Here is a 14215-nt window from a genome sequence, read left to right as displayed (position 1 = left end):
TTGCATGAAGAATTATATAACTGACATGTGACGTTCCCAGTGCCTCACTTCAGGAGGCATATAATGCCAGCTTGTCTCATTATTGATCACCTGTCAAGTGGTATGCAACAGGTTTGTCCATTAAGTTACCCTGTTTTTCCTTTTGTAATTAATATGTAATCTTATTAATTAAGGAACAATCTGACTATAAATAAGCTGAAGAACTTTATAAATGAAGGACTGAGCAAACACCAGAATCAACCGATAAATCTTAATGTCACAAAAGAGGCATCTGGATATCATGTGAGTTCTGATATGATGCAACAAGAAACAGGACCAGGTATAAAATATTTTTGCCAAAAAAAAAAAAACCTGACAAAGCCTTTAACTTAATTAACAGTTTATGGAGGAAAGGGAAGAGGAGAGACCCAGGGACATGTTAAATGACATCTGAGGATACAACTAGCCAACCCTATTTGGGGTAGAAAGAGGACAGGAAAGTGTTACTGATTAAGACACATAACCATCCACTGCAAGGTGTGTACCTTAAATCTTGATTCCAACAACACCAATTGTAAAAACACATTTTGAGACTTTTGGAGTAAACTGGACACAGACAGGGTACTACATGATATTGGTAAAGAGAAAAGCAGCCCCTGACAGCATGAACAATTTCACAACAACAGAAACAAGGCCACTCTGTAATCATGTCTGAACACAGACAAAACGTTTTTATCCAGGCCTCAAAAAGGACTAACACCCCTCTTTTTCTGGTTAATATAAGTGACTGCGTCTGTGAGAACTGGTGGACTGTGAGTTGGAGCAACGTGACGCACATAGCAGAAATTATTTTCCTTCTGGAGAGAAATCACAAAGGTTAGATTAAGGTTTCTGAAGAAGGGACCACAGTGGATGAAAATACCCCACAGGCGCACCCGTAATGCACTTCTTAACCCAGATCAATATGGCGATAGAGGGCCTGGCTGTCACAAGTGGAGGGGGCCGGGCCTGTCCTTTAACGCCCTTTTTGTGCCCCAGAGCCCTCTCTTCATGTGGGCCTCAACCACACGAGAACCAATGTGAATCACTCCAAAGGGCTGAGTCTACTAGCAAGCCTTGATTTCTAGACCCATGATTTCGCTAACCTGGTGATACAGCACAGCCTTCTTGTCATTGACTGAGGGTGTGTACCGCATCCTGTGAATCATGTAGCCAGACTGCCTGTGTATTCTAATGCCTGCACTAAATACGATCTTCCTCTTTGAAAGTACATGTGTCCCATATTGTCTATTAAAAAATTTTTAGAGCTCCCACACTCCATACTTCCTTTCGGCTGTTTTACCTCTGTTCTCCTCTTCCCTCACAAACTGTATAGGTAATTTATGTTTGCAACTTATATTTCCCCAATACTCACTCCTCCACCCACATTAGCTGAGCGATTTCTGCTCTTACCCCCTGATGTAGAGGTAATAAATGGGGCTCCTCTCAATATCAACAAAGGCTTCCACATCACCCAGAAATGTCAAGGGGCGTTTTTCTGTTCCATTTTGCTTGGCCCTTTCAACAGAACCCAAACTACTGGCCACTCTGCTTTTCTTGAGAAAGGATCTCTTTGCCTGCATGACACTGTGAACACCAACTGAATCTTTAAAAATTTTTTTTTGAATCTTTATTTTTGAAAGTATCACAGATATCCCCTTCTGCCTGCCTCCATTGATTCCCTACACCCCTTAATATCTCAGATTCTTCAGGGCAAGAACATCAAAGAAAGTTGGTTCCTGAGAAAATGAAACGTTCCTTAGGGGACACCTTGTCCCTTTTAAGTTAAACCAAAGAAAGAAAAATCCCTCCTTGGAGAAAATACCTCCTTCCCCCACTGTTGCCTAAGCAGACACACCACCTGCTGAAAGTTTTCCATTCTGTTATCTTTGTGCCCCAGTGGAGCTGTGTTGTTTGGAGAAAGTAAAGTCAATAGAACAATTTATTTAATAAGGAGCTCTGAGAATTCAAACGTTGAGGTGATAATAACCTGCCCCTGTGGCCCACTTCCTATAATTCTTTGCTCCCAGCCTATGTGAAAACCCAAATGGACTTCTGTGGGTCAGACCTCAGAGAACAGAGAGCTTCAGTGATAACCACTGGAGAGGGCCAGTGAGACCTAGCGGGGCTGGGAGAGTGAGAAAGAGGGGAGGGAGTGAGCACCGGGCTTTACCTCTAGAGCAGTGGGACTGGGAAAGTCTATGAAGGTGAAGTCCCTGTGGCCTTAAGGTACTTCAGCTGCTATTGAAACCGGTCTTTCCCAGCTCTTACTCTGTTTCCTTCTGTCTCTTTTTGGAATCTAGAGCCTCTCTCCAATAGGAGCTATTTCCCAGGGACTCTCCAGCTCTTCTCAACTCTTTCCCATAACTGTAGGCTCTTCTTGGGTTTTGTGTCCATTATTTCCTTATTAACCACTCATGGAGATCTGCTTTGCACGAGGTGCTGCTGGTTTCGTTCCTCACGGGGTTGGAGTTTTCCATTACAGTCCCTGACCATTTCTGCAGCAGAGTGGACTCACTCAGAGCGCTTAATACTTTTATTCTTTACTGTCCACAATATTATCTACAATGCACTTGTTTTTGACGTTCAGGACTCAGACTAATTTCTTTTCCTCGTCTTACTAATCTCTTTGACTACTCAGGAGACCACTGACATTGGAATGATTGATGGTGGAGACCACTGATTCAGGAGTGATTGATGCTGGGGCAGGCTGCCTTGGCCTGTTCAGGAATTTAACTCAAATATTTTAGTGTTTTACTGTAGGACATACAGTTGGCTGCAGTTTAAAATGACTGTTCTTTACTGGGTTAAGAAATTGTCCTGTTTCCTCACTTAGTGAGAGGCTCTGTCCTGGCTGCTAAACACAGCAATGGCTGTTACCTTTTCTCAGTTATGTTTTATATTGTGATTAGGGTTATGGATCTTCCTTACTGACCTATGTTTTTGGTGAGTTTTGTTAGCAAACATTTTGGCACTAAACCAGCTTTTCATACGTAGAGTGGGTAGTGCTTGTTCACGATATATTCTTTTAAAATAGGTAAGAAGGCATTTTATTAAGCTTTTCCATTTCGTGTCTCTATGCAGGCATATGATGCCTTTGAAGATTCCTTTCTTTTGTGTTATAGTTGATGCTTTCAGTCCCAATCTCTATTATACATGTAACATTTGCATGTGTTGAGCACCTACTATGTACCAGGCACTATGCAAGTCCCTGGAAGGCAGTGGTGAGCAAAACAGTCCTGACATCTGATCCACAAATAAACACAAAATTGCCAGCATGAGAGGCACTCGAAGGGACACTGGGGGATGCTTGATAGATGGGCTCACACTCTGTGCTCTTGACCCTCACCCTCTGTTCTCCATCTCAATGGTCTTTCAAATCCTTCCTTCCCAACCTCACTGACCCACAGGGCAAACATGGATTCTGTTCTCTCGGCCCCCCAAACTGGCCCTTTCCCTATTTTCTCTGATTAACAATTACCCATCCTTCCTCTCCAGGTCAAATATTTACATTTCAGAGAAGCCTTTTCTAAGCACCTCCCCAGAATAACTAGGTCCTCAATTATTTTTCTCTCTCTGTAATTAACTGCATTCTTTAGGTATTTCTTTTTTCTTTTTTTTCTCTAGGTTTTTATAATGTCAGTCTCTTCTTTCTGTCACAGAGATTGTAAATATGTATTTTCACCTTAAATTGGCCTTTTAATCTTTTAGGGATGATTTGATTTATAGACTCTTCGAATATTTTAAATCAATTCTATATATACACACACACACACACACACACACACACATTTTACAATTAACTGCCGATTTTTAATTCAATGTGTTTACTCAATAACATGTACACACTTGTACACATGCTTTTTATTCTATTTTAATGGTGCTATTTTTGTTTACCCCTCTTATCTATGCACTCTCCTTGGAAGAGTCCACATGGAAGGCAGTATCTGAAAGGGGAGCCATAAGGACTGTCACTAATGAGAAGTGCTGCGTGGTGAGCCAAAGAGGTAACAGACCTGTTGTGTTTAGGATGATCAGATTCCATCTTCACTGGCTTGTCCAGTTTAAGGGGGAGTACTGATCAATGACGGCCATGCAAGACAGACTTGTGATGTTCAGAACAGAAGTTCACATTTATCAGGTGTCCATTGTATGCCACATGAAACACACTAGAAAACTACATGCATCATCTCATTTAAACCACACATTAGTCTTACAATGTAGAAAATATGTATGACTCCCATTATAGAGGGGAGGTATCTGCAGCTAAGAGAGATTAGAGAACTTTGTCAAGGTCACACACAGGAAGTTGGTGGACCAAAATTCTATTCTAGGAAGTCTCAGTCAAGATCCCATTTTCTGAATCACATCTCTGCCCTGCACTTTGGGAGAGTTATCAAAGATCACTGTAATAAAAGGAATAGATTATTATTGATAATAATAGCTATAATTTTACTGAGATCCTACTGTGCACAAAGGCATTTTTAATACAGAGAAGGTAACAGTAGTAACAACATTTTTAGAATTAAAATAAAGTAGTTGAGAGTTAAGTTTCACATCAATGGGAAGCATCAATTGAGAATCGAGGAATTAATGTCCGTTATAGAGCTATTTAAATCAAAGAAGTATGGGCCGGCCAGGCGTGGCTCAGCAGCTGAGCATCAACCTATGATCCAGGCGATCGGGGTTCGATTCCTGGTCAGGGCTCATACCCAGGTTGCGGGCTAGATCAATGACTCTCTCATCATTGATGTTTCTATCTCTCTCTCTCCCTCTCCTTTCCTCTCTCTGAAATCAATAAAGATATATTTTAAATCAAAGAAGTATGGAGATTACCAAAGAAAAGAGGTTTAATATCTCCAATTATTTTGGAAGGGTCATATCATAGAAGAAATTGGTTAATGTCCATAGCTTAACATAGAATTAGAACCAGTGAGTAAGAGATAAGTAAGATTTCTGATAAATTTAAAACAGGCTAAATAATTACATTTAAAATGAAAATGGCTGCCATTTGTCTGAGTGAATCACTGTCATTGGAAGGACTAATTGAGGGTGAAGGATGTCCTTACAAGGTGGAATCTAAAGGTGACAATTAGCTCTTGGCAGTTCACTAAACATTGCTTTGGCTTCTCTCTCCAGCAGACACACCAGCTGCATGGAAGCAGGAAACCACACAGAAGTGTCAGACTTTCTGCTCCTGGGTCTCTCAGAGGATCCTCAACTACAGCCCTTCCTCTTTGGAGTGTTCCTGTCCATGTACCTGGTCACCATACTTGGGAACCTTATCATCATCTTGGCCATCAGCTCTGACTCCCACCTCCATACCCCCATGTACTTCTTCCTGTCCAACCTGTCTTTTGTTGACATCTGTTTCACTTCCACCATTATCCCAAAGGTGCTGGTGAACATCCAGAAACAGAGCAAAGCTATCTCCTACACAGGATGCCTCATTCAGGTGTATTTTTTTATGATTTTTGCTGGACTGGATGGTTTCCTTTTGACTGTGATGGCCTATGACCGGTACGTGGCCATCTGCCACCCCCTGCACTACATGGTCATCATGAACCCCCAGCTCTGTGGCTTTCTAGTTCTGTTGTGTTGGCTTGTAATTTTCTGGGTCGCCCTGGTACATACAGTACTGATGAAGCAGCTGACCTTTTGTGTAGGTACTGAAATTCCACATTTCTTCTGTGAGCTGACTCAGATTCTCAAGGTGGCCTGCTCTGACACCCTCATCAATGACATCTTCTTATATGTGACTACTGCCCTACTGGGTGTGTTTCCTCTCACTGGGATTCTCTTTTCTTATTGTAAGATTGTCTCTTCTTTAATGAGAATGTCCTCTGCAGGGGGAAAATATAAAGCATTTTCCACCTGTGGGTCTCACCTCTCTGTCGTGTGCTTGTACTATGGGACAAGCCTGGGGGTCTACTTCAGTTCTGCTGTGACCCCTTCATCCATACAAAACTCAGTTGCCTCAGTTATGTACACTGTGGTCACTCCCATGCTGAACCCCTTCATCTACAGCCTGAGGAACAAGGATGTGAAGGGGGCGTTGGGAAGGCTCCTTGGCCAAGGAGTCCCTTGTCTGTAATGGGTCACTCGCCTCGGAACTAAGTGGACACCGAATTCTCAAAGGCCAGGTTGGGGATTTAAACCTGGTTCTTTTTCTTTTCTGAAACACGCTTTATTTCTTCTGTTCTCAAAGCACCTGAGACTTTCTTTTTCTTTTCTTTTTAAATTTTATTTTTCCATCACATTTTACATTCAGTATTATTTTGTATTAGTTTCCGGTGTACAGCATAGTGGTTAGAAAATCACATACTGTATAAAGTGTTTCCCCCAATATTTCCAGCACCCACCTGGCACCACACATAGTTATTACAATATTATTGACTCTATTCCCTGTGCTGTACTTTCCATCCCTGTGACTATTTTATAACTACTAATCTGTACTTCTCAATCTCTTCACCATTTTTACTCAGTCCCCCAACTCCCTCCACTCTGGCAACCATTAGTCTGTTCCCTGTATCTATGAATTTGTTTCTATTTTGTTTACTTTTTTGTATTAGTTTCTCCTCAACACCTAGTAATTTTTGTTGTTGTTAAGCCTTACCCAAAGGTAATTTTTTTCCATTGATTTTTAGAGGAGAGGGGAGGGAAGGTAGGAGATAGAAACACTGACGTGAGAGAGACACATCAATTGGTTGCCTCCCCCATGTTTTCCGATTGGGGCTGGGAGATTGAACCTGCAACCCATGTATGCGCCCTTTACTGGGTATCGAATCCGCAACCCTTTGGTGCCCAGGCTGATGCTCTACCACTGAGCGACACAGGCCAGGGCCTCAGTAATTCTTTTTATCTTTTTCTTCTCTATTTGCAGCCCCGGAAGTTTTATCTTTCTTACAGCCATTCCTGGGGTTTCCAACATTAAATTTGAGGCACTTATATGAAGTGCTGACGTGGTTTTCCCCCAAAATTATCCTCTCAAATGTTGATATGCTTCACTTTAATTTGGTTGTGTATTTGTTTTCCTCTGGAAGTAATGGAATAAAAATCACACAGTAGTCATAAGTGCTTACCATATCAGGTAGTTACACGTTGTGGAATATATTCAGAACTTAGTCTGCTTTTTGAAATGAATTTTGATAGAACTGAGTCTGCAGTGAAGGGTGGAGTAGAAAAATCTGTCAGCATTGCTCCCATGCCTCTGAGATCCTTTCAGTATCTGCATTGCATACCAGCCTGACTGCCATGGTCAGCAGCAGGTGGAACCTACTTTTCCCAAAGCATGGTGGCAGAAGTGACAGGGAATCATGCCCTGTCAGGGACAGCTCTTGATGGAGAGATGTGGAGCATCACATTATCCTTCACACCTTAGCTGGGATAATTTTGAAGTTTGGCTCCTGTGCACACACTTTCTAGAATTTCCCTACAGTTTGAAAACTCAGGTTACTCATTGTGGGAACTGACGTGAGGTAAATTTTATCGGATGTATTTACTTCCCTGTATCACGTCTCCTCTGTCCAACCCATGTTCCGTGTTTCTTGCTCCTTCCAATAAAGCACTTACACAAGAGTCCTTGGCTCACTGTCTGCTTCTGGGAGAACCAAAACTAACTGATAAAGGCTCTGAAGGGTGGGGCAAAAAAGAAAGAAACCAAGTAGTAGGTGTATAGTAAGATCCTCAAATTACTTAAAAATCACAATGTATTAGTAGGAAAAAGCACACTTGAAGTGGCTTTGATTCACTTTGGTTCTATTAAGTTTAATCCAATGTGTACTTATTGTCTACTGTACACAAACTGAAGAGGGGCCCGAAGATGTAACCATGCTTTCAACACAGAGTGGGAAGCATAATAAATTGTATGTAATGGAGCCTGTTGAAAACAAAGGTGAAAGTTTTCAACTCACTTTGAATTAATTCCAGAGAAAACTAAATTTTTTTATTTCACAGTTTTATTCAGGTATAATTTACCCTGCAATTCACCCCTTGAAAGTATAAGTTCAATAATTCTATTAAATTTACATAGTTATGCAGCCATTACCGCAATCCAGTTATAGAATATTTTGATCATCCCAGTTTCCTCGTGCCCATTTGTGGTTAATGTCCACTCCCACCTCAGTACTAGGCAACTACTTATGTGCTGTCTGTATAAGTCGGCCTTTTCTAGATATATCAATGAAATCATACAATATGTGATCTTTTGTATCTGGCTTCTTTCGATTAGTTAGCATAAAGATCTTTTAGGGTTATCCATGTGGGAAACATGTATCAGCATTTTGTTCTCTATAATTACGTAATAGTATCCAAATGTATGGTTGTACATTCTGTTTATCCATTTACGAGTTGATAGCTATTTGGACATTCCAGTTTGGGGTTATTATGAATATTATTATGGACATTTGTATACATGTCTCTGTGTTGACTTGTGTTTTCATTTCTTTGGGGTAGATAATTTGAAGCATAATTGCTGGTTCATACAGTAAATTTACATTTAATTTTTAAGAAACTACCAAGATGAGAAAAGACATAGGGCACAAGGCCATACGGAGACAGAGGAAGAGATTGAAGTGATACAGCCACAAGCCAAGGAATACCAAGGATTGCCCACAACCACCAGAAGCTGAAAGATAGGCGTGGGCAGATTCTCTTTCAGAATCTGTTGACACCCTGACTTTGGACTTCTTACCTCCTAGATTGTGAAAGAATAAATTTCTGTTGTTTTAAGCTAAAAAAATTTACCAAACAGTTTTTTCAATGTGGCTGCACCATTTTATATTCCCACCAGAAATGAATGGAAGGGGTCTGTTTTTCCACATCTCCACCAACACTTGGGATTAAGAAACAACTTCTAATGGGAGACTATAGTTGAGTATTGAGAAACAAATAATCTGTAGAAATTCAACTGGAGAACGGATTTGGGTAGAAAGCAGAGTACAGGAAAATAGGAGCTAGAGCAGGGGTGCGGAACCTTTTTTCTGCCAAGGGCCATTTGGATATTTATAACATCGTTTGCAGGCCATACAAAATTATCAACTTAAAATTAGCCTGCTATATTTGGCCAAACATTTAATTAACTCACCCCTAATGTGATGGCTGGAACTACCTCTCTTTGGTGAGGCGTGTGATGTTAGCTGGTACTGATGTTGCTACTTGCAACTGCTTTTCCAGGTTTGCGTCAGTCAGTCTGGAGTGCAATCGACTCTTTGCTATGGTAAGTTTTGAAAAGAATTGCTCATGGCAGCAAGTTGTCACAAACACAGATGCATATTTCAATGCATGTTTCCTGAAAGTGGGAAATTCATCACTGCTTCTGTAACGTTTATAGAACTCAAGCAGCTGGGGGTTGTTGTACTTAGCTTTTAGCTCATCATCGCTTTGCAGCTTAATGATTTCGTGTGGTAGGTTATCAGGCACATCAGCTGGTTCCACATTGAACAGTGTAGCAAAGATGTTCAATCCCATTCATTTACTTTTCACGTCCTTGAATCTTTCATTAAATGCCTCAATTGGTTTCGCACATTCACCAGCATATTAAAATGTCATAGAAGGCTTTTGTCCTTCCAGAGTGGGGAAATGTGTCATTTCAGTGTGTCATTCCTTTCAAGTTGCAGTTTCCCCAGACTTAATTTAGCTTCAAATGATTTCACATTTGAAAACAGGGAGCTGAGAAGCTGGTTGGGGGTCCTGCAGCTTGACGTTCAGCTCTGAGAGGTACTTGGTAATGTACACTAGATCACACAGCCACTTGTTATCATTGGGTTCCCTGACAGGTTTTCCCCTCAGTTCGTAAAACCTCAGGAGCATGTTGCTGCGACCAGCCACCGAACTTCACAGTGATAAACAAGATCACCATACTCAGAGTCAAGATCATTCAGTTACTCCTTAGATTGGTAGCTGTTAAACCCTCTGCTTTTGACAAAATTTATGCAAGACACTACTGTTGACATCACATTGTTGAGCCGCAATGACTATGCATGGAGACTTTCTTGGTGTATGATGCAGTGACATATTTAAATCACTTGGATCAAGACTGAGACAATTCAGTTCTTTCTTGACAAATGCAATTAACACTTTTTGTGAGGCAACTATGGCTGGAGCTCCATCTGTAGTAAGGCCACTAAACTTTTCAAATGTTAGCTCAAGTTTTTTCATTGATAAAACAAGTCTCTCAAACAAGTCCTCACTTCTTATAGTGCCATGCATGGCTTCCAGTGACAGGAGTTCCTCTTGTATGTCAAACTGCAGTTATTCCACTAACAAAGATGGCCAGTTGGACAGTACTTGCTATGTCCGTTGTCTCGTCTACAAGCCAGAGAGAAAATCTCCTGTAGAATCCTTCAGTGAGAACACGCCAAGATAACCAAATGGGAACTATGTGGACTAGCTGAGGAAATCACATGGCATCACTATGATGTACTCCCCTTTAGGAGAAACAGTCAAAAGTCTGCACAGCTTCAAGGAGAGGTAAGAGCATCAAAGAATTTTGGGGCCATGTTCTAAAACAATCACAGTCTGTACTTTGGCCACACATTATTTACATACTTCCCACACATACAGTCACTGTTTCCTAAAACCATGCCAAAATCTCATGTCTGTAGTATCAGACTCAGCTTCTACGTCCAGGATCTTAACATCTAAATCTGACCCAATCTGGAAAAGACACCCTGGATTTGTTTTTTTAAATATGTTTTTCTTGATTTGAAGATCCATGAATTAAAGAGACATATTATCCACTTCCCAAATACCAAACGTATAATTGTGAGACGAGGATAATCAGAATAGACATTTGTATTAAAAAAGCAGTGTGGTCCTAGCGGTGCTCAGTGGTTAGAGCGTTGGCCCACGGATGGAAGGATCTTGAGTTCGATTCTGGTCAAGGGCATGTACCTTGGTTGCAGGTTTTATCCCTGGCCCTGGTTGGGGCACATGTGGGAGGCAACAAATTGATGTGTCTCTCTCACATTGATGTTTCTCTCTCCCTCCTTCCCTCTTTCTCCCCCTCCCCACTTCCTTCCACTTTCTCTCAAAATCAATGGAAAAAGTATCCTCAGGTGAGGATTAACAAAAACACACACACACACACACAATAAAAAGGACTTCCCTTGGCCAAATTTGGGAGCGTTTAAGCATCAAAATGAATGACAGCAATTGACTACAATATAGTAAATGAAAGAAAAGTCCAAGAATATGTTGTGATACTACAAAAAGAAAAAAAGTATAGAAGGGGGGGAGGGAGAGGAGGAGAGGAAGGAAAGCTCCTCTTCACAGAAGACTGCCAGCTAAAGAATGGAAAAGGAATAACAAAATTTGAAAAAACAACATTTGTATCCCCCAATATAAAAACAGGTTAAGGCAAAAATCAACCAACTGATGCTAAAACCACTGGGTGAAAGGCTTTGCGGAACAAAGTGCCACCGATAGATTACCACAAAGAAAAATGTGGTAATGTATTAACATCACTAATAAACAGCAGGACAACTTGCATTCCAGTGTTCCCTGATGAGATACAATATGAAGTACACATCACCTAGGAAACTTTCAAGTCTCTAAACCTGTGCAGTGATAGCCACTGGCTGGCTACTGCAACTGAGGAACTGATTTTTTTTTTTAAATCCTCACCCAAGGATATTTTTTCCATTGCTTTTCGGAAAGAGGGGGAGGGAGGTTAAGAGAGAAAAAAAGAGAGAGAGAGAAAGAGAAAGAAACATCAATGTGAGAGAGAGATATCGATTGGTTGACTCCCACATGCGCCCAGATCAAGCCTGCAACCAAGGTGCATGCCCTTGACCGAAATTGAACCCAAGACCCTTCAGTCCTTGGGCTGATGCCCTAACCACTGAGCAAAACTGGCCAGGGCTAAGGAACTGAGTTTTTAATTTTATTCACGTTTAATTAAGTTTAGATATAAAATTGATCCCATTACTAAAAAATTTTTAGTATGTTTGGAACAATCTGAATTTGTAAATCTACTTTTTGAACAGTACATTTTACAAAATCTGAATACAGATCAACAATTTCCAATGAAAATTTAGCATCCACATTGAGATTTGCTGTAAATGTAAAATACACAGTAGATTACAATCAGTAGGAAACAAATGTAAAAGTTCTACTAATAATTTTATATTGACTACATTTAGTTTCACCAATAATTTTCTATTGATAACTGGGTATGCTGGGTTAAATAAATTATAGAAAATAAAGTCACATGTATTTTTAATTTTTCTAATTTGGCTGGTAAAAATTTTAAAAATTACATCTATACCTTGCATTGTATTTGTATTATATACTGCTCTAGACCCAACCTGCACTTCACAAGAACTCCAAGAGGCAGACAAGTAAACAAAATCATGGGAAAACAACATTGTATCAGAACACGAACATTTTACAATACAGGGATTGGCAAAAACAGATTTACAGTTTTTGTATGGAAAAAGAATGTATGTTATGATCATTACAATAGCTTTATTAACTCAAAAGGATGACAACTGTAAACCTACTTTTGACAACCCCTGTAAAACTCTCCTGGAATCTTCAAGAACCAAAATTAAATTTTAAGAAGTGCAGGGAAATGTTTAGTTGTAATAGATTAAAGAGATCGAAAAAGAAAATGTAATGTCGGAATCTCATTTGGATCTTAGCTTCAAAAAAACCTTGCGGCTCTAATAGATACTTCTGGGAAACTGGAGAAATTTGATTTTCTTGGGTGGACAATGGAGTTTGTTTTTGTTTTTGAAGGAGACAGGCCCTTTTTTTAGGAGGTGCATGTTTAAGGGGTGAAGTGAATGTCTGCAATTTACCACTAAATGGCTCATCATCACAAGTATCTATATCAAGAGCGACAAATGAGACAAATCTTAACAATTAGTGAATCTGAGCAAGGATTCGTGGATGTTCGTTTTACTGGCGCTACATGTAGAATTCCTTCAGATAAGATTTTCTAAATGAGTAACTGGGAGAACATTCCACCCGTCCAAACTCATAAAACTCAGGGTTAATTCAATTCCAACTTCTGCTAACAGCAGAAATCAGCGTGCATCGTATTTCTTCCCAGAGACGCCCCCGTTTTGACGCGCTGGGGGGTTGCAGGGCTCTCAGGTGAGCAGACTTGAGATCAGAGCAGGCAGCCCGCTTTTCCTCCGTGGTCAATGCGGCATTTATAGTCCTTCATCCACTCACGCATTTATTTACATCTGACACTCGTGCTCCCTAACAACCTGGAAAGGTTTTCCTTTCCACTGGAATGTAACTTACCAAACCTCCATAACGGACACCCACGGCCGGAACAATTCCACGGAGCGCTCACCGGGACCCGACGGAAGTGCCGGGCTGGTGGGGACAGGGGGACCCTGGGGCCCAAGTCTGTGACGCCAATGACTGGGATGCTTTTCCTTCCGAAAAAGGGGCACAAAACGTGAAGCAGGGGCTTTTGCACAGGGAAGGAGGCCGGCCCGCCCCTCAGGTTGCTGCGCCGCGCAGCGCCGGCCGAACTCTGGGGTGGGGAATGGGGCCGCGTCAGCGCGCGAGGCCAGCGCCGTGTGACCCCGCCTACTCTTACCTCAGACTCCAGAGGGAGAGCAGTCAAGATGGCCGTCGCTTCCTGCACACGCACACGCGCGCGCACGCTCAGTCTCCGCGATCAACGTGAGGGGCGGGGCCCCGGGAGCTTTGACAGTCGCGGGGGAGTCGTCGCTTCCAGCTCTCGGAGATGCAGTTGAGCTCTGGGTTTGAGCTGGAAGGCGGGGCGGTGGCCGAGGACCCCTGCGGTGGTTTATTTTCCTCCCTAGCCCATGCCTCTTACACTTCTTACATGAAGAACAATTGCTTTGTGGACTAAAAAGTAATATCACTAGGTGTTTAATCACTAAAAAGAATTTATTGGGGTTGGGGGGAGAAGAAAAGATTGCAACCCGGTGCATGCAGACATGGCAAGCCATGTGGTGGTCTGCATGCGAAGATGGAGGGGTGTTTGTAGAAGGGAAAAGGAATTAAGGGAAGGGGAAGTTAGAACCACAGACCTGTATTATAAACAGAGTTCTTTCTGTAGGGTTCTCCCAATGACACAGTGTGAGAACTTCCATAAACCCTAGCTCTTCCCATAGACCAGCCTATGTTCCCTTAAAGTTCCAGTTAGTCTTTATCACTCTCAAATGTTGCTGCGTACTTAAATGCATCGTACTCTTCTTGGCACCAT

General features: G+C 41.5%; 1 protein-coding gene across 1 annotated transcript; it reads left to right on the top strand.

Annotated features, from left to right (window-relative positions):
• The first annotated feature begins 5164 nt into the window (after positions 1–5164).
• Positions 5165–6112, top strand: LOC107533319 (olfactory receptor 7D4-like). The gene has a single exon (XM_016207977.2). The coding sequence runs from the start codon at positions 5174–5176 to the stop codon at positions 6110–6112; it is 939 nt and encodes a 312-aa protein (XP_016063463.2). The 5' UTR covers positions 5165–5173.
• Positions 6113–14215: the final 8103 nt, after the last annotated feature.

Source organism: Miniopterus natalensis, chromosome 4 (assembly GCF_054644295.1).
Source record: "Miniopterus natalensis isolate mMinNat1 chromosome 4, mMinNat1.hap1, whole genome shotgun sequence".
NCBI classification, from domain to species: domain Eukaryota; kingdom Metazoa; phylum Chordata; class Mammalia; order Chiroptera; family Miniopteridae; genus Miniopterus; species Miniopterus natalensis.
The sequence above is the reverse complement of the archived record's forward strand: the minus strand, read 5'-3'. Positions and strand labels throughout refer to the sequence as shown.